The 27,072-nt window shown below is 39.9% G+C and overlaps 1 protein-coding gene across 1 annotated transcript in view; it reads right to left on the reverse strand.

The window, feature by feature from the left end:
• Positions 1-27,072, reverse strand: part of LOC149846071 (Leucine-rich repeat protein kinase family protein) — a 50,613-nt gene that overhangs the window by 11,183 nt on the left and 12,358 nt on the right. Inside the window, exons 4-9 of the mRNA XM_089996152.1 lie at positions 25,456-25,599; positions 17,817-17,888; positions 17,607-17,672; positions 17,247-17,320; positions 17,008-17,151; positions 16,122-16,463 (exon numbers count right to left, since the gene is read on the reverse strand). Coding sequence (XP_089852278.1) covers positions 16,122-16,463; positions 17,008-17,151; positions 17,247-17,320; positions 17,607-17,672; positions 17,817-17,888; positions 25,456-25,599 — 842 coding nt within the window. The remainder of the gene's footprint in view (positions 1-16,121; positions 16,464-17,007; positions 17,152-17,246; positions 17,321-17,606; positions 17,673-17,816; positions 17,889-25,455; positions 25,600-27,072) is intronic.

A 27,072-nucleotide genomic window follows, 5' to 3' on the forward strand; every position in this document is an offset into this window, starting at 1 on the left:
ACTTTATATACCCATCTACACCCAATTGCCTTTTTTCCTAATGGTTGGGGAATAATACTCCAAGTTTGAGCTTTGTTAAGAGCCTCTAATTCAACTTTCATTGCTTCAATCCAATGTGGATGATCTTTAGCTTCTTTAAAGGAAGTAGGCTCATGATATGAATGAATTAACATGAGACAAGCCCTATAATTAGGTGAGAAAGATTCATAAGATACAAATTTTTGTGGAGGTCTACTATTACGAGAAGATCTCCTAGGTGCATTAATAGGTTCTTCTAATGAGAGATCTTGAGAATATCTTTCAAGAGCAGGTTGATGTTCAATTCCTGACCGCCGGGTATATACATTCATTTCATTAAGATTCTCAACTTGAGAATCATTACCATGTTGGAGTATATCATTATGATGAGAGATGCCATCACAAGTATTATCGCAAGTACTTGCATCTGGTGTTTCAATTCTAGGAGCAAGATCAAATAGGAAGGAATAGTCAAGGTTTTCTCTAGATGTATGAACATCAAATCCATTTTGTTCTTCAAGAAAGTTTACATTTCTTGATATATAGAGTTTATTATTTCGAGTGTCATAGCATCTATAACCTTTTTTATTTTCACCATATCCAATGAATGCACATTCAATAGCTTTAGGTGATAGTTTATCTTGTCCTTGAACAAGCACAAAACATTTACATCCGAATATCCTTAATCTATTAAAATCTGGAGTAATTTTGAATAATTTTTCAAAAGGTGATACATTTTTTAAAGAAGCAGAGGGCATACGATTGATTAAATATGTTGCGGTAAGAAGAGCTTCGGCCCAAAAGTTTTTAGGAACATTTTTAGAAACAAGAAGTGTTCTTGTAGTTTCAATTAAATGTCTATGTTTTCTTTCCGCAAGACCATTTTGTTGTGGGGTTTTAGGACAAGATCGTTGATGTAAAATTCCATTTGTTTTGAAATAATTTTGAAAATCTTTAGACATGTATTCTCCTCCAGAGTCGGATCTAAATATAGCTATATTGTTTTGAAATTGGTTTTGAATAAGAATATGAAATTCTTTAAAATTATTAAAGACATCGGATTTGTTTTTAATAATGTATACCCATGTATATCTAGTAAAGTCATCAACAAAACTAACATAGTAGGAGTAGCCTCCCTTGGACAGAACGGGTGCCGGTCCCCATACATCGGAATGCACAAGTTCAAAAGGTCTTTTTGACACAAAATTACTATGAGAATACGGAAGCGAATGAATTTTTCCAAGGATACAATCATTGCATGTGAATGTATTTGTATTACAAAATTTTTCCAAAAAAGGAAAGAGATACAATTTAGAAACACTAGGATGTCCAAGTCTTTTATGCCAAGTCTCAATATCTTTGGATTGAACATGATTACAAAATGATTTGGTTGGCAATGACAAAAAATCCATATAATAAAGATCCCCTCTTCTATGGCCTTGCCCAATCCGCTTCCCGGACCGGAGATCCTGCACATAGCAATGGGTAGGTGAAAAAGTGAGATTACATTCAAAATCGGTAATTTGGGAAACGGAAAATAGATTTAAATTAAGTTTTGGAATAATTCGAATTTTGGGAACAAAAAATTCTTTGTTTTCATTATAAGTTTTCTCAAGATTCCCAATGCCTTCAACATCCAAGGACGTTCCATCGGCAGTGGAGACAAAAGATTTAAATTTGTTGAGCCTTGTTTTTTATAAGAGTGATGCATTCGGAGTCATATGAAAGGAGGCACCCGAATCAAGAATCCAAGAGGTCATACCTGGGAAGGAGGAGATAGCGGCGCCGGAAGTGGATGGTGTAGAGGAAAACTGAGAGGAGCTCATCTTCATGAATTGTTGAAGAGTTTCGGTAAGATGAGCAAGAGACTCTTTTATGTCACCATCTTTCTTTGAGTCTTCATTTGGAGGAGCTTCACCAACGGAGGCCACCTTCTTTTTAAATCTTGGGCAATCCGGACGAATATGGCCCGGTTCATTACAATTATGGCAAATGATTTTCCTTCCTCCACCACCATTATTTTTGAAAAAATGAGGTGGTTTGTATGGCCTTACATTGTTGCCGAGTCTAGATACGGCATGAACTTCATCAACATCTCGTTTTAATGCCAAACGAGTCTCTTCTTGACATAAGTTGGCCAAAATATCACTTAGAGGAGTAGAGGCCCTATGGAGAAGGGATCCTCTAAGTTGCTCAAATTCGGGGCGAAGCCCATGAATAAATTGGAAAAATCTTTCTTTTTCCATTTGCTCTTGCCTCATAGCAATAGCACTACCTTCCCATTGGGGTTCGAGAAGGACAAGTTCATCCCATAAAGAAGATAGGGCACTATAGTAGTCCCTAATACTCATATCACCTTGTTTGGTAGCTCTTACCTTTTCTTGTAGGAAGAAATGCCTAGCAAGGTCTCTTTGAGTGTACATGCCTTTCATAAAGAACCAAGCTTCATTAGCCTTCTTGAATTTGGCGAGATTTGCACAAATCTTTAATTCAACATTGTTCATGAACCATGCTAAAATTTTAGCATGCTCACTTTCCCAATCTTCTAATTTAGAAGAGTAATCAAGAATAGCCTTCTCTTTTTCCTCTTCGTTCAAAGCTTTTTCCTCATTACCTTCAAACTTAGTCAACTTCAATTGTGGTTCCGGAATGGTTCCACATACATAACCCCAAAGTTTTTTACCTTTGAGATTGTTTTCCATAGCGGCCGCCCACATGCGATAATTGGTCCCATCCAATTTGAATGAGAGGTCGATTTTTGCATCCTTGTTGGCCATTTGTAGAAGAGGAATATAAATGCACGAAAGAGAAGGATATTACTTGTCAAAAGAAGATCCGATGAAGCTTTATCAACCAAGGCTTTGATACCATGTAATGAAGTGCCGGATGAAGTCTCCAAGAGCAAAACAAGAGAGCACGCACATACACAAATAGCCACTAATGGGCAAAAGAACAACACAACCACTTAAAGTGGTAAGGCACCCAAAAGAAGAGGAAAAATATATATTCCACTCAAAAGGCTTCAAAGAAGCATGCTTTACAATGGGGAGAAACCCCTTTATTTATAGACAAAAGAGGAGGCCTTGGAAGGGCTCCTAGAGGGACGTTGGAGCCCTTCCAACGGTCATAAATATGACCGTTGGATGCTCCAACGTCCTCCTAGGTGGGGCCCATTCCAAGGTGGAAAAGGAAAAGAATAAAGAAAAATAAAAAAGAAAGAAAAAAGGAAATAAAAGAAAAGGAGAAAAATTACAATATGCGATAAGTAAAAAGACTGTTTTACCCCTATATGGGTCTATTCACAAAAGATATAAATATATATATATATATTTATATATGTAGATAGACACATAGACATATATATAATTAATATATATATGTGTATGTGTCGTGATCTATATATATATATATATGTACAACATATTTTAACACAAGTCTCCCTGAATGTCCACATCATCGTAATGGATGATGTGCGATGAGTCATGAACGTATTTCCTCAACATAGATACATAAAAGACATTATGGATTTGAGCATACTTAGGAGGTAGCGCCACGCGGTATGTTGCATCACCAATCCGGTCCAAGATCTCGAAAGGTCAGACAAATCTGGGACTTAGCTTTCCCTTTTTCTCAAAATGAAAAACGCTTTTGGTCGGGGATACTTTGACAAAAACTCTATCCCCTGTCGAAAAAGTGAGTTTTCGACAACGTTGATCAACATAACTCTTCTGCCAACTCTGAGCACTTCAAAGTCGTTCCCGTATCAATTGAACTTGCTGAGTGTAGTGTTGTAGCACTATCGGTGACTCCAACTTTCGCTCGCCAACCTCGTCCCAGTAAACAGGCGATCGACAAGGCCTTCCATACAAAGCCTCATAAGGGGCCATCCCAATGCTAGCGTGGTAGCTGTTATTATACGTGAATTCTGCAAGGTACCAAAATCATACCTTGGCCACTTAGATAGACAAACACATAAGGTCATAAGTAATACATGAGACCTGAAGTCGTACCTCACTTAAAGGAAACGTGCAGGCAAAAATGTATGCAATCAAACAATGGCATAGGTATTGCAAGAAGTATGAAACCACACCTCAAATTCATAAACAACTACACAAAATAATAATCCAAGAATGAAATTGTACCTCGACCCATGAGCATGCAAACAAGAAAATATGAACTGCAGAAGCAATATAACTCTAAGCATGTCTAGCATGGGCGTCTTAATTATTTCAATTTAATTAAGTTCATCTATTACCCTTTGTGCGACTTTACCCTACCTCGGAATGTTGTGCAACTGCGTACGCCTATGCGTGAGGATAATACGAGGGTCCGACTGCGGAGCACGAATGTGACCTATAGCGTAAATCTGCAAGAGTGTGAGAGTTATAATGACGTAGTTGACAAAAAGAACAGAAGGGCAGTGGTAAGACTTGCCCTGTCGGCGGAAAAGAGAGAGGCAGCAGGGGTGTGCCCCTGCTGGCTGAAAACAGACAAGCGACAGGGGACCAGCCCCTGCCAGCCGACAATAGCGGGGCGACAGGGGATGAGCCCCTGTCGAAAACAGCATGGCGGCAGGGGGCCAGCCCCTGCCGACAACAACGAGGCGGCATGGGGGGGGCAGCCCCTGCCGACAGCAACGAAGTGGCAGGGGTTGAGCCCCTGCTGACAGCATCGAAATGGCAGGGGGCCAGCCCTTGCCGAAAGCACAGGACGGCAGGGGGGCCATCCCTTGCCGACGGCCACGAAGTGGCAGGGGTTGAGCCCCTGCCGACAGCACGAAGTGGCAGGGGGGCCAACCCCTGCCGACGGCCACGAAGTGGCAGGGGCTGAGCCCCTGCCGACAACACAGGACGGCTGGGGGGCCAGCCCCTGCCGACGGCCACGAAGTGGCAGGGGCTGAGCCCCTGCCGACAGCACAGGACGGCAGGGAGGCCAGCCCCTGCCGACGGCCACGAAGTAGCAGGGGGGCCAGCCCCTGCCGAAAGCACCAGACGGCAGGGGGGCCAGCCCCTGCCGACGGCCACGAGACGGCAGGGGCGGGGCCCCTGCCGACAGCACGAAGGTGGCAGAGAAAGGGGGGTGTCGCAGGGGCCATAGGTCCCCTGCCGGCACTCCGGCGAATCCTAGAGGGAGAAGGGAACGACAGGGGCCCCGTCCACCTGTCGGGCCCCCGATGGGCACAGAGGGGTGGTGGGAGGCCGCGGCGGGGGCTGTGAGCCGCCTGTCGGCCTCCCGGCGAGGTGACAAAGAGGGGGTGAGGAAGAGAAGAGGGAGGAGAAAAGGGTGGAGATGGCGTACCTGGGAGGCGGTGGCCGGCGTCGGCGGCGTGCGCAGCAAGGGAGGAGACCGGCGCGATGGGGGGGCGAGGGCTGCGAGAGGGAGGCGTGACTCCCCTCGACCTCCTACGCTTCTCTTAAAGGTACCGGGGAGGGCGATGAATGGGGAAACCCTCGATGGGTTTCCCTGATTCGCTCGATATCGCAGGGGGGGGTGTGCGGCGCTCGGGAGTCGGGTTACTTAAAACCCTAGTGAAAAAAGGGGCCCGGGTCGGGTCCGGACCCGACCCGACCCGGCCCGAGGCCAAAACATTTTTTTTTTGAAATGTGGGTTTTACATCCTACCCCCCTTAAAAGAATTTCGTCCGCGAAATATTTATTAAAAGATTATTTGTAACAATTTGGTTCTTAGTTACTCGCTGTTAATAAGGATGTACTATATATGTGAGTGATCCGAAACATGTATGGTATTAAAGTAGTCAGGATAGCACATAATAAAATCCTGAGAAAGATTCGAAGCCAACAATTCAATTAAACAAAATGTGAGTGATTTTGTTAATAATCTATGTCTTCGCAAGAGTTTATTTGGAGCCACATCAAGGGTTTGGCAGAAGATTCTAAGAATGTTTATTCGTCACCTTCTACTAGATTCGATACAAATGAAGAGACACAACGAGACATGCTCTAATTTGTTTACGTTCCTTGAATGGGAGTTTCTGTACTTTATCATAATCAAGTTGTCGTTCGTTACCCTTACTATTTCTAACAGACTCTATGTTCGGAATAGCCTCAACTTATCCCTATAACTCAAGGCCTTACATGGCCAATTGTCCTATCTTCGCTTAAGTTATCATTCGTAGAATGGCCCTAACTTTCATAGAAGACAAAAACATATCCTTGTATCAAGATCTAGATTTAGTAAGGATCTGATTCTACCAGTATATAATCATACTACAACAGAAAGCCAAATTTAAAGATTCATAACTGGCTATATCAAATGCTCTCAGAAGAGCATCAAAACACACCATAATTCTCTATGAAATCAAAATCTACAAGTTCCACGCTGGATCACCTGGTCTGAGAAATGTATGACCTCACAAGGAATTACCGCCCTAGATGGTTTACCTGGTCTTGGACAAATATACTTCCTCACAGGAATTCGCCGTCTTTGCGGCTACCCGATCTTGGACAGTGTACTTCCTCACAGAGATTCACCACTCTAGTCGGATTACCTGATCTTGATCATACATGCCCTCGCAGAGAATCCTTTGCGGGTCCTCAACAGGTACCGAAATCAATGATACATGCATCAAACAAACGACCACTCACAGGGTCGATAGCCACCAATAATGGGCAAAAGTATATATATCATCAATGAGCATCACATCACTTCATATGGTATTCAATTCATAAAATCACCCATTTCATCAATAAGGTTCCATAAATCATAGTTCACTATTGAGCTTAAACATATATCGCATACTTTCAAAATTTGAGGTCACATGCATTTCAATCATATCATACAAAAGCATATTATCCTATGCATTATATCATTGCCACCAGGAGCATTGCATTATCCAAATCTAACCTCAAAGCGTGAGTTCTATACAATGTGATCTGATATATATCAAGAATCAACTAAACCTCAAGATACGTAATTTCTCCGCAGTTCGAGTTATGCACACAGGATTCAAGTCATATATGCATCTAAGACATTCAGATCATTGCATCATCTTCATAAGCATTCACAATTTTTTTTTTTACATCAAATCACATTCGACTATATTCAGCATGAAACACACGCACGAATCTTCAAAACATCTTAGTCCAATGTGATATCCATCAATCATGCTATACAGGTATGATATATTCTCACAAACAATCATAATGCAACCCTCTGCAACACAGCTATGTAGGCGTGATGTATCATAAAAACTAAGTGTTTGTAGTCGTGAGGTGTCATTCCTCTAAATAGTCTAACTAATGATTTGTAGGCGTATAAGTCAACCACCTAAAAGTTAATCATTTGTAGGCGTAACAAGTTAACTACCCAAAAACTAATCAGTTGTAGGCGTAACATGTCATTTACCTGCATAAGCATCATAATCATAAGGGTCTAGGTTGAATAAAATTCGTACGTAATTTCATTAATAAACTTTTATTTGACAAGATCCGTACTGGAAAATAAAAAGTCTTACTCGAACTTATTAAAGTGTCTATTTGCTAATTCTCTACCTAACCCGTCATGATGAAAATAAACACGGTTCACTACTTTTATTGCTACTAGTGAGGCAGTTTGGGTTGTTGTTGCTGACTTTCCTTCGCGGTTCACTTCTTCAGATCTGCTTCTTTCTTGCGACAAACTCTGGCGAAATGCCCCATCTTTCCATAATAGAAACAACCTCCAGTGTCTCGAGGGCATGGTTGTCCAGGATGACCATAATTACACTTCGAGCATTTTCGACTAGACAATCGATGTAGCTTGATTCCTTTGCCTTGCTTTTGTTTCTTAGGTGAGGATCTCTGCATTGTATCATTGGCAAGTCGCCATTTGCTAACTTCTTTACTACCAACTGACTTTTTGTTCTGAATATCTTTAACTTGCTTCCGTTGCTCCAAGCCGTGTGTGGCAAGTTGCCACTTATCGTACTTTCGCTTATGACGGCATTCTTTCACTGAATGGTCCACCTTACCACAGAAAGAACAAACAATAGAATTTCGGGGGTATAATAGATTCGGGGGAACTTGATGGTTATCCATCTGATTATCGCACTGACCCTGGAAGGTGTTCTCGCAAGCCACACTATGACTCAGGTTCTGGACCATAGATTGTAGATGAATAACGGCTTCGGTCAAAACATTTATTGCCTCGCTCATCTCATTATACGACATCTAAATCGAAGCAAAATATTTTAATCAAATTAAGTACAAAACAACAAAATCAATAGTACTTACCGTGCGATGCAGATGTCGGATGGTCAAGAATCACTATTTTCCCTGTCGCTCTGATACCAAGTTGTAACACCCCAAAAATCCAGGACTTGTAACTTTTTGAATAGTTTAGAAAGCTTTGAAAGCATACAATAATCAGAGTTCAAATAGTACTTCAGCGGAAAATGATATTTTTTAAAACCACAAGTCGATGGACCTTGAGCGCATTACAGCGTAAACTTTGCTTTGTCAAATTCCTCACAACTATTGAAAACAAATGGTTTCGAAATGCATTTTCAATAATTGAGAATTTGTTCATGGGATTTTACAACTCATTGTACTTGTTGAAACCAGAAGAAGTTTACTAAAACAGTTTTAGTAACTCAAGGTTTCATAAAAAGAGAAATTTTGAAATACACTTTATACCAAATTTACCAATATGTCCTCAGGAGCGAAACGTCAGGGAAGGAGCTCTATCTTGATCTCATCACGCCATCGTGCCATCGCAGAGTGTATCACCTATACATCACCTGCCCATAAAATGGGTCAGTTTCACTAAAAACTGGTAGGTGCACATACAGGACAATATTGAACATAATTAAGCAAAATAACTTAATATGTCAAGTAGACAGGCAATTATATAGCAATTTAATTCCACCAGATTCACGGAGCAACTATCATGAGCACAATGCTAAAATTAGTACAAGTATTTTACTGGCACAAGTAGGCTAATTGTTACAAGCAAAGAACTGCATAAGAAATTTGACTAGCAAAATACAAGGCTTCATCAACCACACACACACAATTCCATAAGTATTGAACGTGTTGTACACTATAACTTTCATACGCATATAACTCAACAAATTGTGTGATCGGATTGAAATTATGTTTCGATATTAACTGACCAAGTGGGTACGCACAAGGCACGACTCTAGAAACAGCCTAGACTAATCCGAGGGTTTATTATGCTATGTATTTTATGATAACCCGGATAGCTGACTGAGTCCGCACCTAAGGGGACGGTCGATGACCAAGAGAGAAATCCCCAAAGCAGCATAAACAATGGATGCATCCCAAACATGGAGAGCTACCACCTAGGATAATTATGGTAGTCCCATTCCCCTAACTCCGATGACTGGGGAAGCCGAGTCTTTTGCTCGTAACTGCCATTAATGGCTTGTCCATCAAAGTTTTTGTACCTTTCCGTCCTCTCTCCTGACAGGAGTCAGCGGTTCGAATGAGTACATCAGAGGTAGTTAACTGAAGACCCATTCTACATACTCTAGTCTTTCGACCAAACTCGAGTATCTTGCCGGTGAAGGCGGAATCATCACCTATTTAGGTGCTCTTAGCATTTTGTTATTTGCACTCGTAGAGGTTGTCACAACCTACTCATCCAATCATCGCAACGTAAGAAGACGTACTTGTCAAAAAGTACGATCGTACTGGTCAAAAGTACGACTACGATGAAAGGGAAATGGTTCCACAAAAGAAACCCCAATAGATATTATCTGCAAAAGAATTAATACAACACAGCCTGGCAAGATAAGTCTTGAATTCACTTCAACAACATTTTTCATATTTCATGATGCAAGGTCATCTCGGATCTCTCGTCCGATCAACAAAGTACTTAACATGTTGTGCATGTCTAAAAGTACGCTATACTGAACCAGGAAGGTGTGTGGGCTTCTCAAAAGGAACACCCAACACACAACTTCATAACGATCCAAAGAATAAAGGAGTGCTCATTTGACACGATTCATCCTTAAAAGCCATAATGCCACATTAAGTCATTCACGCAAGGCACAACACTATCAATCTTGCATCCAAAATTTATCTTAATATCGACATGATTCGCACGACACGCGACACTAAGTTTAATAAATGAAGAATGGGTCCTTCAACAGAACCTCACTCAATCATAGACTCCTGCCCCCAATCAGGGTTATTCAAATTGAGCCGCAACTTGAATCAAGGTTATAAAACATTTCTCCCAAGTGTGTGGACTTGGGAGGGGCCAAATGCGACTTTGCAAAAGTTGTGCATTTTGAAGAGCACCAAGTTCGCAGAAGGAAACTCGTTTTTAGAGAACTGAAATGCACAAGCACAACTTCTAGTGTTTTGAAAACAAGTGAAATCAGGATGGGCACAAGACTACATTTATGTAGGTACATATTTACCATAAGTGTCAACATATGCAGGTTATAACATGACGACAAACAACTCTCGACTTGCGATGCCGCACCTCGAGCAAAAAGCACATAAGTAACACGCGAGGTACCAAAACCATACCTTGGCCACTTAGATAGACAAACACATAAGGTCATAAGTAATACATGAGACCCGAAGTCGTACCTCACTTAAAGGAAACGTGCAGGCAAAAATGTATGCAATCAAACAATGGCATAGGTATTGCAAGAAGTATGAAACCACACCTCAAATTCATAAACAACTACACAAAATAATAATCCAAGAACGAAATTGTACCTCGACCCATGAGCATGCAAACAAGAAAATATGAACTGCAGAAGCAATATAACTCTAAGCATGTCTAGCATGGGCATCTTAATTATTTCAATTTAATTAAGTTCATCTATTACCCTTTGTGCGACTTTACCCTACCTCGGAATGTTGTGCAACTGCGTACGCCTATGCGTGAGGATAATACGAGGGTCCGGCTGCAGAGCACGAATGGGACCTATAGCGTAAATCTGCAAGAGTGTGAGAGTTATAATGACGTAGTTGACAAAAAGAACAGAAGGGCAGTGGTAAGACCTGCCCTGTCGGCGGAAAAGAGAGAGGCAACAGGGGTGTGCCCCTGCTGGTTGAAAACAGACAAGCGACAGGGGACCAGCCCCTGCCAGCCGACAATAGCGGGGCGACAGGGGATGAGCCCCTGTCGAAAACAGCATGGCGGCAGGGGGCCAGCCCCTACCGATGGCCACGAAGTGGCAGGGGCTGAGCCCCTGCTGACAGCATCGAAATGGCAGGGGGCCAGCCCCTGCCGAAAGCACAGGACGGCAGAGGGGCCAGCCCCTGCCGACGGCCACGAAGTGGCAGGGGCTGAGCCCCTGCCGACAACACGAAGTGGCAGGGGCTGAGCCCCTGCCGACAGCACAAGACGGCAGGGGGGGCCAGCCCCTGCCGACGGCCACGAAGTGGCAGGGGCTGAGCCCCTGCCGACAGCACAGGACGGCAGGGGGGCCAGCCCCTGCGGACGGCCACGAAGTGGCAGGGGCTGATCCCCTGCCGACAGCACAGGACGGCAGGGAGGCCAGCCCCTGCCGAAAGCACCAGACGGCAGGGGGGCCAGCCCCTGCCGACGGCCACGAGATGGCAGGGGCGGGGCCTCTGTCGACAGCACGAAGGTGGCAGAGAAAGGGGGGTGTCGCAGGGGCCATAGGTCCCCTGCCGGCACTCCGGCGAATCCCAGAGGGAGAAGGGAACGACAGGGGCCCCGTAGGCCACCTGTCGGGCCCCCGATGGGCACAGGGGGGTGGTGGGAGGCCGCGGCGGGGGCTGTGAGCCGCCTGTCGGCCTCCCGGCGAGGTGACAGAGAGGGGGTGAGGAAGAGAAGAGGGAGGAGAAAAGGGTGGAGATGGCGTACCTGGGAGGCGGTGGTCGGCGTCGGCGGCGTGCGCAGCAAGGGAGGAGACCGGCGCGATGGGGGGCGAGGGCTGCGAGAGGGAGGCGTGACTCCCCTCGACCTCCTCCGCTTCTCTTAAAGGTACCGGGGAGGGCGATGAATGGGGAAACCCTCGATGGGTTTCCCTGATTCGCCCGATATCGCAGGGGGGGGTGTGCGGCGCTCGGGAGTCGGGTTACTTAAAACCCTAGTGAAAAAGGGGCCCGGGTCGGGTCCGGACCCAACCCGACCCGGCCCGGGTCCGGACACGACCCGACCCGGCCCGGGTCCAAAACATTTTTTTTTGAAATGTGGGTTTTACAGATTCGGCCCAAAATCTTTTTGGAATCTTTTGAGAAATAAGTAGAGTCCTTGTAGTTTCAATAATATGTCTGTGTTTTCGTTCAACTAAGCCATTTTGTTGAGGGGTTTTGGGACAAGACCTTTGATGAATGTTCTCATTACTCTCTATATAACTTTTCAAATCATTTAAGAGAAATTCACCCCTTGAATTTGTTCTAAAGATTTGTAACTTCCTATTGAATTGGGTTTCTATCATTACATGAAAATTCATAAAACTGGAAAAGACTTCATGCTTATGCTTTAGAAAGTATATCCAATTGTATCTCGAATAGTCATCAACATAAATAACATAATATGAAAAACCTTCCTTAGATACTACAGGTGCGGGTCCCCATACATCTGAATGCACAATTTCAAAAGGCTTAGTTGAAAACATAGATCTTGAACCAAAAGGTAAGCTGCTCATTTTTCCCAGAATACAATCATTACAACTGAAATTTTCTTTATATAATGTTTTAGCAAAATGAATATGAGAAAACTTGTCAATATTTGGGAGCCCAAAGCGTTTATGCCAAACATTTATATCTTTATGTTGGGCAATGTTATAAAAGGAGGTTTTTGGAATTTGAAGAAACTCCATGAAATAAAAGTCACCCTTCCTAGAGCCTTCCCCAATCAACTTCCCGGACCGGCGATCATGTATCCAACATTTATGTGATAAGAATTTTATATCACATCCATGATCCGAAAGTTGAGAGACGAAAAGCAAGTTCAAATTTAATTTTGGAATAAATCTAACTTTAGGAACAAAAAAATCTTGTTTTTCAAAGTCTTCAATTCCTTCAATTTCAAGAGAAGCCCCATCCGCAGTAGAAACAAAGGATGGCGAGAGGTTTTTAGAATAATTGGTCAGTGTAAAAGCATTTGGAGTCATATGAAAGGATGCACCCGAGTCTAATACCAAAGAATTTTACCTAGAGAAAAGGAGGACGCAGCGACTCCAGAGATTGATCCCTTGAGGAGTAGTTGAAGAGCTTCAATAATTTGATTTAGAGATAGATTGACATTGTTGGAGGTAGACGGTGTCTCCTCTTGGAAGGTTGTCGACATGGCCATCATCTTTTTTCCATTTGGGACACAGGTTTTATGTGCTCGGGTTCTTTACAAAAATGACACACGATTTTACTGTAGTCTTTTCTTCCATAATGTCCGTTATTTTCTCTTCCTCCTTGATTATTGTTGAAGTGGGGAGGTTTATAAGATTTGACATTGCTCCCCGGTCTAGATACAGCGTAAGCTCCCTAATCCTCATTTTTAGACAGGACGGCCAACACATTTTGATTGGTTTTATTTATTCCCAATCTAGTTTCTTCTCCACTTAATTTGGTAATAACATCTTCTAAAGGTGAAGAAGAAAAAGAAGATAAAAGAGAGGATCTAGACTGTTCAAACTCGGGTCTAAGCCCATTTAAGAAATTAAAAAAGTAATCCTCTTCAAGTTGTTTTTGCCTCAATTAGATTGCCTCTCCACTCCATTTAGGTTCAAGGAGAGCAAGTTCATCCCAAATAGTCGATAATTCGGCAAAATATTCTCTAACTGACATCTCTCCTTGATGAAGAGTCAAAGCCTTCTTTTGAAGGTAATATTTATGGGACAAGTCTCTTGACGTATACATTCGTTCAAGATACTCCCACACTTGATATGCTTTTTTGAATTTCAATATATTAGCATTAATTTTTGTTTCCACCGAAGAGAAAAACCATGAAAGGATTTTGTAGTTTTCCATCTCCCACTCTTCATGCCTTTTATTATATTCCTCAAAAGCTTTTTCTCTTTCTTCTCCGTCAAGAACCTTAATCTCCCTTTTCTCAAAGATAGTGATTTTAGGTTCGGGTTCGGAAATAGTTCCTTGAACATATCCCCAAAGACCCTTACCTTTGATATGGGCCTCCATATTCCCGGCCCATATATGATAATTAGATCTATTTAATTTGAAGCCAAGAGAGAAGTGAGAATCTTTTTCGCCTATTAGAGAGAAGAAGAAAGATAAGATATGCGTACCATAAGGAGATATAAGGTCTTACTCGATGTAGGATGCTTCTAAAATATTGAATGAAGAAACTAGTCTTTACCCCGGTCACCAAAACTTGATGGCACGCTTTTTGAGGCACCCAATAGAGAGAACAAAATACATGATCTTCTTTTCTTCCAACCTTGCTCTGATACCATGTAAAAATATCTTCAAAGATGTGCACTACAAGCACAAGCTCCACAAAGGGATACGTGTACAAAGACACACCAAGAACACTTGAATAAAAGTACACAAAAGTACAAAGAGAACACTTGAAATGCAAAAGATTGAATCTATTGAGCAAAGGTGAGCACAAAGGCTCCCAAAAGAATGAATTACAATAGTGGAGATACACCCCTATTTATAATACAAGAGGAGACCAAAAGGAGGGGCTCCTACTAGACGTTGGAGCCCCTCCAACGGTTAGAGGGTCCAACGTCTCCCCCTCCTTTGACTTTTAGTCAAAAAGGTAAAAAGAAAAAAGAAAAGGAAAAGGGAAAGAAAAGAAAAGAGAAAAGAAGAAAAAGAAAAATGAAGAAAAGTTACATGCACATTCACAAGTGTGAATATGCGTAAAATGGGAAATGACAAAAATGCCCTGGGGCTACATAATATATATATATATATATATATCCCTCTCTATATATATAAATATATGTATACATGATTTGATACAATTTAACAGTTGGGAGCTCCCAACGGCTCTAGTGAGCCTTGTATATAAAGGGGATCTTCCCCTCCTCTAAATGTATGCTTGTCTCAAGCATTTTAATACAATTTAATTTTTATATTTTGTGTTCTCTCTCTCTCTCTCTTACTCTTGTGAGTGGATTGTATTAGCCATTGTGGCTTATTGTATTTAGCCCATTAGAGGCTTTTATGTTCGTGCACTCTTTGTAGCCCTTTAGTGGCATTGTACTTGTGCACATTTGGTTTCATTACAACATGCCACAAAATTTCTAAGCCAGGAAGCAGCCATATACCACCTTGCTATCACTATTTTTCCTTTTTTTTTTGAAGGAAAGTAAAACTTCATTGCTTATTTGCATGGTATGTGAGGATAAGTAATTTTTGTGATAGTGGTGGACACGTAATTTATTTGTAAATCTGTAGCTACTGCTGCTCAGTTGTTATTTTTTGCATTTTATCTTTTCTAACAAGGTATTTCTAAAGTCATTAAAGAGATAATAAAAGGAACAAGCATTTTATTGTGGAGCCCTTTCAATACCCATCCCCTATTCTTTCACCCTTCTCTATTTCCTTTTGGGTGCATTTGTATACTGCGGAAAGAGGCTCCGCACCACAATCCGCATGGGGACTCCTTCCATGGAAACAAAGTTAGACCCCGCCCCCCGGGGAAGTGATTCTTCTGAAAGGGGGGGTGGCCCCATTGATTTTGGGGCTCACTTTCCACAAAAGAGTCTGCTGTTTGCATTGCCATGGTGGGCCCATGGAAATGCTTCATGTTTTGTGCGTTTCTGTGGAAATCCCACTATCTCCATGCACACAAATGCACCCTTTGTTTTTTAATATTCTCACTGGATTTAAAGGTTATTAAGATCAATGTTGACAAGGTCAAGCATCTTTGTGTCAAAGCATGTGATGAGTTTCTTTTTTTATGACGAAGGAACCCTCACCGAGAACCAGGTCACTTAATTTGTCACCAACAGAAACAAAAATCAGAATACAAATTGGGAAGATGATTGACCAAGACTCTTAAAAGACCTGCATTAATAAGGACCTTTTATGCAACAGAGTCGAGACCAATCTTGTGGCAGCACTGGCAGGAAACATTTTAATAATACAAGTTACAAAACATATAGCTTAATGATGTTAAAATATGCAGATAATGATAGTGATACAACAAACCTACAATGGCCAACACATAGAGCATACCTCGTAAACAGTGGGCAACACTCAAGTTTTCCATGAATGGATATACAAGAATCCTCTCTGATGTGGTGATACAGAATCCGATCAATCTCAGAATATTTCTGTGGGCTGCAACACTTATTAACTCAACCTCTCTGAGGAATGCAGCTTCCCCAACAGGACTGTGGTATGCTGACAAACGTTTTACAGCAACTTTCATGTTATCTGGAAGAACACCCTTGTAAACCTTTCCAAATCCCCCCTGGCCAAGAACATTATTTTCACTGAAATTGCCAGTCGCAAGCTGCAGTTCGCGCCAAGAAAACCGCTTTATTTGACCAAAGGCAATTTTGCGTTCATCCTCACCTAAAATGTCACCAAAATATGTTAGGCATAAGAAGGAAAACTGGTAGCACAACCACTGTTAGCATTCCCAACAATGACCTGATGCCACAAGAAATGGATGACAGTAACCTCACCCCTCAACAAAAAGAAGAGAGGAAGAAAACTAGAAATCTTCACTGTATTAATATTAAGTATCAGCAAGACCTGATTTTACACATGGCACGTGATAATGTTTCCCCCTGATCTATAGATTCTATAAGCAGCTACCCTGTCATCACTCTTAAGAAGTGATGTTGATGCTCAAATTCCCCTTGAAGTGTTTGTTCTTTTAGTTGCCATCTAAGTACCGAAGTAACTGAACTATGAAAAATAAGGCCAAAGCAGATCCTCAAACACATTTATGTATAGATGGATGAACAAATCCCACGTGACATACATTAGACAAGAACTAAAAAAGTTGACTGTGAGTTTAATGGAATGAACAAGGCTTTGAAACATCTGTAGTAAAAGATAACCTTAGACATTCATTTCATAAATAATGAGGGATCAAAGTGAAGATGGAGACCTGAGACGTCAAAGTATTCATCATGTTTCAAAGCACGTGCTCTGCATTTCAAATAGATGAAGATGACTCCAATAGAGAAAAAAAGAATGATGCCTCCTCCAGCACCACCAATCACAAAACCCGAATAGCTATTATTCGATGAATCTACCAAAAGATCATTATGATGACCATGCTTCAGGATGTCTTTAAAAAATAACAAGGAATAAGAACAGATAAACTCATATAAAGATGGCATATACATGTTGTGATGGGAGAGCTCAAGAAACATTGTCGTTGTGAGCTAGAGTTGCAATCAAGATTGTTTCCTGTAAAACTGCAAAAGGAAACCTGTGAATGTTATGCAACAGTGGAATTAATATTGGCCTATTTTTTTCATTAAAAAGTTGCTATTACAGTGAGGAAAACTAGTTTCATGCCCATAAAGTATAGAAGATGTCAATCTCACATAAACAGTAGGTGAATCAGAAGTAACTTGAGCTGATTCAAAATCATTGTCTTCACAGATCTCAACAAAGAAAAAAAATGCCAAAAGCTTTATTTATAATATAGAGATAAAGCAAAGCCAAAGTGGTGGATTCATCAAGTTGAGTATGGCTTACTTATATTTACCAACTGCAAAGAACCTCACGGGAATGCTCCCAGTAAAATTGTTGGAAGAAAAATCCCTATCAAACAAATTTTAAATCGTTAATTATGAAGTAATTACATAAAAATGATGCATTTTTCAAGAAAAACTGAAGCATCATAATGAGTAAACAACTTATCCAAAACAATGTCCGTATCAGTAAACAAATTATCCAATGTCCTACACTTCCTTCAGCCTTTGAATTCTTTCAATCGAGTTTGGAATTTCTCCACTTAACTTGTTATTGCTAATCACCCTGCATGCATAAACCCCAAGTTAACTTTTCAAGTGGAAATTAAAAGGTTGAAGGGATATGAGTCAAGTGTTCAACACCAAAAAGGCCTCCTACTTGGCATAGAAGCTCTGAGATTAAAAAAGAGAATCTGCATTTTGCAAAAAGAGTATTCTACAGACCTTCTCAAGAAAATAAATGTGCTAGGTGTCAAGTAGAGTTGGACAGCCCGGCCTTTTGGACGGGCTTGACCAGCCCGTTGACAGGATGGGCCAGGTCAAGCCCGGCCCTCAACTGGCTGGGCCGGGTTTATGCCCAGTTCAGGTCGGACCCAGCCTAAGACTAGGCCCATGCCCAGGGCCTAAGCTGGGAAGGTGTTAAATTATGTATATATAAATATATATACATATACTTATATATATACATTCGTATATATATAAGTATATATATGTATATATGTATATATACATAATATATTTCTGTTTCTTTTTCTGTACAAACCAAAAACCTGATAAGGGTGTTTTGGTAAATCCACATGTACTTTTTCCTTTTTACCTTTTTTCTTTTTTCTTTCTTTTCCCCTTTTTCCTTTTTTCTTTTTACTTTTTTTGTTTTACTTTTGAAGGACCATAAGGGGCCCCACCTATCTAGTCGTTGGGGCCCCAACAGTCATATTTATGACCGTTGGGGCTCCCAACGACTAGAAGGGAGCGCCCCTTTATGGTCCTCCTTTAGTTCTCCTCCTCTATATATAGAGGAGGCTCCCCCGTGTAAATGTATTGGGTTTTCACCCTTCTCTTCCTTTCTTCAATAGTATCCAACTTATGACTTTAAGTCATTTTCTACTTTTGAGAGTTTTGTGTGAGCACTTTTAGTGTTTGTGTTCTTGGTTCTTGTGGTCACTCTTAAAGAGTGCTTTTTGCTCCATTGGTGCTTCCGTCTCTTTTCATTACATGATATCAGAGCTCGGTTGGTGATTGGGCTTCTCTTTATTATCTTGGAACGTGTGCCTCTCAAATTTTTGAAGAAAGGAAGGATATTTGATGCCGATGGAACGTGATTCTAAAGTGGAGCTTTCTTTTAAGCTAAATGGGTCCAACTATCTCATGTGGGCCTCCGCTATGGAAAATCATCTAAGAGGTAAGAAACTTTGGGGTTTTGTTATGGGAACTACTCCCAAACCCTCTCTTATTCTCACTAAAATCGAAAATGAAGTTGAAAAAGCTTTAGATGGTGATGAGCGCATCAAAGCTATCAATGACCATCAATCCAAAGTTGAGGATTGGGAAAGTAACCATGCCAAAATTTTGGCATGGTTTATGAACAATGTAGACCTTAAAAATTGTGCTAATATTGCCAAATTTAGAAGGGCCAATGAGGCATGGTTTTTCCTTAAGGGTATGTATACCCAAAAGGATCTTGCTCGACAATTTTTTTGTCAAGAAAAAATCCGTTCCACCAAACAAATGGATATGAGTGTTCGGGACTATTTTAGCTCTCTAACCCCTCTTTGGGATGAACTTGCTCTTCTTGAGCCTAAATGGGTGGCTCCGGAAGATATTGAGTTAAGAAGGGAGCAAATTGAAAATGAGCACTTTTTTCAATTTCTTCATGGTCTTCGTTCGGAATTTGAACAAGTTAGGGCATCTCTTCTCCATAGAAGCAAAGCCCTACCTATTGAAGACGCCCTTGCCGAAATATGTCAAGAGGAGACTCGACTTGGCTTAAGCGTTAAGAGTGATGAAGTTTTGGCCGTTACTAAGCCCGGATCAAATGTTAAAGCATATAGACCTCCTCACTTTAACAAAAATAGTAATGGGCCTAGAAAGGGAATAATATGCCATTATTGTAATGAACCGGGACACATTAGACCGGTTTGTCCCAAACTTAAGGGTAAAGTAGCTGCGGTTGGAGAAAATTCTCCAAAGAAGGAAGAAGAAAGTACCAAAGAGGGAGATATCAAAGAAACTCTTAATCATATCTCCGAAGTTCTCCAACATCTTCTCAAGACTTCTTCTTCAACATCCGGAGCCGCCATCGCCTATTCTTCACCTCCAGTTATGTGGATACTAGACTCTGGTGCTTCTTTTCATATGACATCTCATAAAACCTCTCTTTCAAATGTTTTTTCCGAACCCATATCCTCTTATGTTTCAACGGCCGATGGAACATCATTAAAAATTGAAAGTATTGGAACACTTGATTTTAAAAATTCTCAAAACTTTTTCGTCCCTAAAGTAAGAATCGTTCCAAAAATTAATTTAAATCTTTTTTCCGTTTCTCAAATCACTGATCATGGATGCCAAGTCTCTTTCTCACCTAAAGATTGCACCGTGAAGGATCTTCAGTCAGGGAAGCTGATTAGGCAAGGCCATAGAAGGGGTGATCTCTATTTCATGGACTTTTTGACTCTTCCATCTAAGTCATCTTGCAATCTTGTAAAAGACAAAAGTATTGGAACTTGGCATGAGAGACTTGGTCATCCAAATTTTGTAAAAATGTCTCTTTTTTCGTTTTTGAACAATACTTGTAAAGACAATCACATTACTTGTAAAGATTGCATTTTTGGGAAATCTAAAGCTACTTTATCACTCGGCCATTTGAACTTTCCGATGTGTGGGGACCTTCCTCTATTTTGTCTAAAGGAGGATTTTCGTATTATGTGGTCTTTATTGATGACTTCACTCGATTTACGTGGATTTACTTCCTAAGTCGCAAATCCGAAGTTTTCTCCTTCTTTAAAGAATTTCATGCAATGGTTAAAAATCAATTTTTGGGAAATCTATCTATTCTTAGGTCCGATTCGGGAGGCGAATATATGTCCAATGATTTTCAAAGCTATTTAAAAGAAAATGGAATTTGTCATCAACGTTCTTGTCCCAACACTCTGCAACAAAATGGTCTTGCGGAAAGAAAGCATAGACACATAATAGAAACTACAAGAACGTTATTAATTTCAAAAAATATCCCAAAATCATTTTGGGCCGAAGCGGTTCTAACCTCCAGATATCTTATCAATAGAACTCCTTCATCCTCTTTGAAAAATCTTTCTCCATTTGAAAAACTTTACAATATGTCTCCCGATTATAAAAGACTAAGAATTTTTGGATGTAAATGCTTTGTTCTAACTCACAAAAATGATAAACTTTCTCCTAGGGATATTGAATGTATTTTCTTGGGATATGGTGAAAAACAAAAAGGTTATCGATGTTTTGACATACTTAAGAACAAACTTTATATCTCAAAAGATGTCACATTCCTAGAAGAAGAAAATGGTTTTTCGCACCAATCAAATGAAAATATTGATTATTCCTTTTTATTTGACTTGTTGCCTCAAGAAAACATTATAGATGATCATATTGATTCTAGTGAACCTCTTAGTGAAGATCATTTTGAACATCCAAATGATGATCAAAACTTAGAAGAAAATGTTTCAAGACAAATACAAGTCTACTCTAGAAGGAATGAAAGAAATCCTCCTTGTGCCCTTGAAAAATTCTCTCAAAGTGAGTCGATCGAAGAGACCTCTCAAAGAAAATCAAATCGTATTTCCAAAATACCAAATAGATTTGTTTCTTATGATTCTTTTTCTCCTAACTTTCGAGCATGTCTACTTGCTCTTCACTCCTTTCATGAACCATCTCATTACAATGATGCTAAACAATATGCTCATTGGAATGAAGCTATAGAACTAGAACTTAATGCTTTTAAAAGGGCACAAACTTGGGAAATAATTGATCCTCCCAATGGCAAGAAACTCATTGGATGTAGATGGGTTTTTAAAGTAAAAAATAAGAGTGATGGTTCATTAGAAAGATATAAGGCTAGGTTGGTAGTCAAAGGATATGCCCAAGAGTATGGGGTAGATTATGTTGAAACTTTTGCCCCAGTTGTTCGAATGACTAGTGTTTGAGCTCTTATTGCTATAGCCTCTGTTAAAAAATGGCTAATCTTTCACCTTGATGTCAAAAATGCCTTTTTGAATGGTAATTTAAATGAAGAAGTTTATATGGAACCGCCTCCAGGTATGAATTTAAATGGAAAGATTTTGAAATTAAAAAAGGCCTTATATGGACTTAAGCAAGCTCCTAAAGCTTGGTATGACAGGTTTAGTAATGTATTAATCAATTTTGGTTTTTCTTCTTGCTATACTGACACTGCTCTTTTTGTTAAAAGGACAAGTGACTCCATTATTATGCTCCTGCTGTATGTTGATGATATGATCATCACTGGGAATGACAAAAAGGGAGTAAATGATGTAAAGTCTATGTTAAAAGAAACTTTTGATATGTTTGATCTTGGATATTTGAGATATTTTTTAGGAATTGAAGTGGCTTATTCCGCGCGAGGATACATCCTATCTCAAATGAAATTAGCTGCAGAAATTTGTACCAAATCAGGAATATCTGATGAAAAGAAAGTTGAGACTCCCGAAGTTATCAATGCAAAACTGAGACTTGAAGATGGTGTCCTTCTTGAGGATCCAACCCCCTACCGTCAATTAATCGGATCCCTCACCTATCTATCCATCACACGTCCAGATATAGCTCATGCGGTTCATGCAGCAAGCCAGTTTCAGCATGCACCTACTTCGGTTCATATGGCGGCCGTAATGAGAATTGTGCGATACATCAAAAATACCATCTCCAAGGGACTCTTCTTATCCTCCTCCTCATCTCTTGAATTAACTGCTTTTACTGATGCTGACTGGGGAGGAAATCCCAATGATCGTATCTCAATTACGGGTCTTTGCATTTTTTTAGGTGAATCTCTCATTTCGTGGAGATGCAAGAAGCAGCAGAAGGTTTCCCTATCATCTACTGAAGCTGAATATCGGGCTATGGCAATGACAACTATGGAAATCGTATGGCTCAGAAGTCTCCTTGGTGACATGGGCGTTCCCATTTCCACTCCCACCAAGCTCTGTTGTGATAACAAAAGTGCGATATACATTACCAGCAATCACACTTTTCATGAGCGCACCAAGCATATCGAAATGGATTGCCATTATGTTTGAGACGAATATCTCAGAGGGACCATCACATTACCATATGTCACTTCAGAATATCAACTGGCTGACTTTTTCACCAAGGCGCTCTCAACTCCACTATTCATGTTTCTTCTTAGAAAACTTTCGGTCTTCTCCCCGTAAAGTTTGAGGGGGCATGTTAAATTATGTATATATAAATATATATATACATATACTTATATACATACATTCGTATATATATAAGTATATATATGTATATATACATAATATATTTCTGTTCCTTTTTCTGTACAAACCAAAAACCCGATAAGGGTGTTTTGGTAAATCCACATGTACTTTTTCCTTTTTACCTTTTTTCTTTTTTCTTTCTTTTCCCCTTTTTCCTTTTTTCTTTTTACTTTTTTTGTTTTACTTTTGAAGGACCATAAGGGGGCCCACCTATCTAGTCGTTGGGGCCCCAACAGTCATATTTATGACCGCTGGGGCTCCCAACGACTAGAAGGGAGCCCCTCTTTATGGTCCTCCTTTAGTTCTCCTCCTCTATATATAGAGGAGGCTCCCCCTTGTAAATGTATTGGGTTTTCACCCTTCTCTTTCTTTCTTCAATAATATCCAACTTATGACTTAAAGTCATTTTCTACTTTTGAGAGTTTTGTGTGAGCACTTTTAGTGTTTGTGTTCTTGGCTCTTGTGGTCACTCTTAAAGAGTGTTTTTTGCTCCATTGGTGCTTCCGTCTCTTTTCATTACAGAAGGGTCGGGTATATATATATATATATATATATATATATATATATATATATATATATATATATATATATATATATATATACTTGAGCAGGTCAGGCTGGGCCTAGGGTTTGCTTGCATCAGGCCCAAGCCCAACCCCTCAACCTGTGGGGTGCCTGGCTCCTTGTCCACCCCTAGTATCAAACAAGCAGGCACTCCTTTACACCAAACAATAGTTGGAAGATAGGGATCACTCATCTATTAAAACATTAGGAGATATGACATGCTTATGGGAAAATTAATATATTTAAGCATGACTAAACTAGACATGACATACATTTTAAGCATTATCAGTTGACTCATTCATGCAACCTTGAAAAAAGCACTTGCATATGGTTTACAAACTTTGAGATATCTTAAAGGCACTCCAGTAGTGAGAACTTTTTATGCAAATCATGATGATTATGACGTGAATGTATATAAAATGGTGCTTTGACTGGTTCAAGAGAAGATAAAAGATCCACAGCTGATTATTATGTGCTATCTGGTGGCAATCTTGTAAGTGGAGTAAGAAACAAAATGTTATTTCAAACCAAGCGTCAAGGCAAAACAAAATTGATGGCCATGGTACATGGTAAATGTAAAGTTTTGTGGATGAAGTACATCTTTGAAGATCTTGGAGTTCATATAAAACTTCATATTATGCTACCAACCCACCATTATAAGCCAGTCAATTTTGTTGGATTGGATCTTCTCTCATGGATCCATGCCTAATTGGAGGAAGATATGGGTTTGGATGCATTATTGACACATTTATTATGTACTTTCATGGGTTGGGCTGGATCATACATGTATTACCTTTGAATTAGGTTGGGTTTTCGTAATCGATTCTTGGATCTTCCTCTCCTCATGGGCTGGTGAATGGGTACTTGTACACAGGGGTATCTTGGTCACATTTGAGTAGATTCATAAGGAACCTAAGGTATTTCTCGGGGTGCAAGGCACTACCATTATAAATATGAGTCCAATGTACACGATTCTTATTCTGTGACAATTTCAAGAGAGTTTCCCTCATTTGCCTTTTCTTAAAGAAGGATTGGTTCTAGTTCTAGGATTGAATTTCTCTTAGCATTAGACAATTGACTCCAGCATTTAGTGGGAACCAGTGTTAGAGATGTCCTAAGATCATAAATCCACCTTACTAATCCATCTATCCTACCTCAGATCCATTCTAGCTGACTCTATCCGTCGGATCCTTCATTTTTCTATCTATTTCCCTCCATTTCTTAGATCAACCCCCCCCCCCCCAAAAAAAAAAAAAATGTATTCATATTAATCTTTTGTTGTTGTGATTAAGCAATCATTCATGTTGCAGCTAACCTAGTATATCCTGAAATAACAAAGTATTCAAAATATTGGTTGCCAGCTTTTTGAGAGAAGGTAGAAGAAAATTATTTTGTGCTCCACATGTGAATACTAAAGGCCAACGGGCCAACATCTTCCTGAAGCGGTTGGAAAATTTTATCTCAAGGAAATTTTTGGAAAGTTGGGGATATGTAGCATATTTTCCCAACTTAAAGGAGAGTGTTGTGAGGACAGGGTTGTTATTAGCATCTTAACAGTTTGTTTTGTTGTTAGTTATTGTTACATTTGCTCACCTCGCCAGAAGCATTCATGAGGAAATAGTTTGTAGCTTGTTTATAAAGGGTACAAATGTTCAAGTGTGTATATGTGTGTGTATTGTGTGTTCTCTCTTCCCAATTATGTTTGGCCTAAGTTGCAGCTGATAAAATCAGAGTACCCAAATATTTATTTTGCTAAGATCTTTCAGTCTTAATTAATTGTTCAGTTTCAAGAATCAGAAGCATACTTACAGATGCTCAAGGTTAGAAAGTTGTCCCCATTTACTAGGTAGAGAACCAGTGAAGTCATTGTTTGCCAGATTTAGGTTTTGGAGATGGATTAGATCACCAAGATAATCGGGTAATGGACCAGATAGATGATTGTTTTGTAATTCCCTGCTCATACCAAATAACCAATTTCAGTGGAAGATATTAGCATTCGCATGAAAATCATGAGAGCTTCAATCATGAAGGAGATGACAGGTATATTATGTTATTCAGGCAAAAGAGAAAAAAGAAACAATTTAGTTAATGGCTAACCATCTGGAGAAAGAGAATACGACACAAACTTTCCACAAACGAGTGTTCCACTGAATCCAGTAATCTTTACATTGCTATGAATTATACATAAAAACAAAAGACTTTGATCCTTGCAGAATCATTCAGAAGCATAAATTCTCAGTTCAGTTTGAAATTTGAGTTAAAAGCACAAGCTGTTGCACCTTTCAGAAGCTGTTTATTTAAACTTATTTTTTCTTTTCATGCAAACACAAAGGCACAAAAGGTATATCATGTGAGGAAATACTAGCCTCCAATTACAAACCAAATGTCCACCAAACCAAATGGACAAGCACAAATGTGTCACTAAGGACACACTCACAAAACTCACAAAGCACAGAATAAAAAAATATATTTATGATTAATCACCAAAATGCAAGAAAATTCATTACAAAGAATGATGGGGTTCACCCCTATTTATACACAAAAGAGAGTCTCAATAGAGATGTTGGAACTAATCCAACGGCTCTATTTGTAGCCGTTGAACGAGTTCCAACAGCTCTATTGACTAGTCAACTTTATGTTGACTAGTTCAAAAAGAACCTAACTAAAGAAAAAAGAAAAATAGTTACAACATATTTATAACTAATATATACATATAGAATATATATGTATACACATGCGTATATATGTATACAAATATGTATACATACTTAAGCATGTATACATATAGATACATGTATATATACATATATATTGTATATATATATATTATCATGTATATACAATTTTAACACTCCCCTCAAACTTACAATAAAATAACCGAAAGTTGGTTAAGGAAGTGAAATCTAGAAGCAACGAAAGGTTTGGTGAAAAGATATGTTAATTGGTACTTTGATGTAACATATGGCAGATCAATGACGCCTTGAAGATATTTCATTTGTATATAATGGCAATCCATTTCAATGTGCTTGGTCCTTTCGTAAAATGTGTGGTTGCTAGCAACGTACATATCACTCTTATTGTCACAACACATCTTTGAAGCTTCTTGAATTTGGATTTCCATATCAGCCAATAATCTTCTTGGCCATACCACCTCCATTGTAGTAGTGGTCATGACCTGATATTTAGCTTTTGTCGAAGAAAGAGAGACCTTCTGCTATTTTTTGCACTGCCATGAGATTAGAGATTCACCTAAGAAACCATAGAAACACGTGGTTGAATGCCAATTGTTGGGATCACCTCTCTAATCCCCAATCTGCATCAGTATATGCAAGTAAGTCTAAAGCAAATGAAGAATACATAAACATGCCTCTAAAAATAGAGTTTTTAAGATATCTAATGATATACAAAACGTCCCCCATGTGAACA

Source organism: Nuphar pumila, chromosome 2 (assembly GCF_984573655.1).
Source record: "Nuphar pumila chromosome 2, dmNupPumi1.hap1.1, whole genome shotgun sequence".
In the NCBI taxonomy this organism is placed as follows: Eukaryota; Viridiplantae; Streptophyta; class Magnoliopsida; order Nymphaeales; family Nymphaeaceae; genus Nuphar; species Nuphar pumila.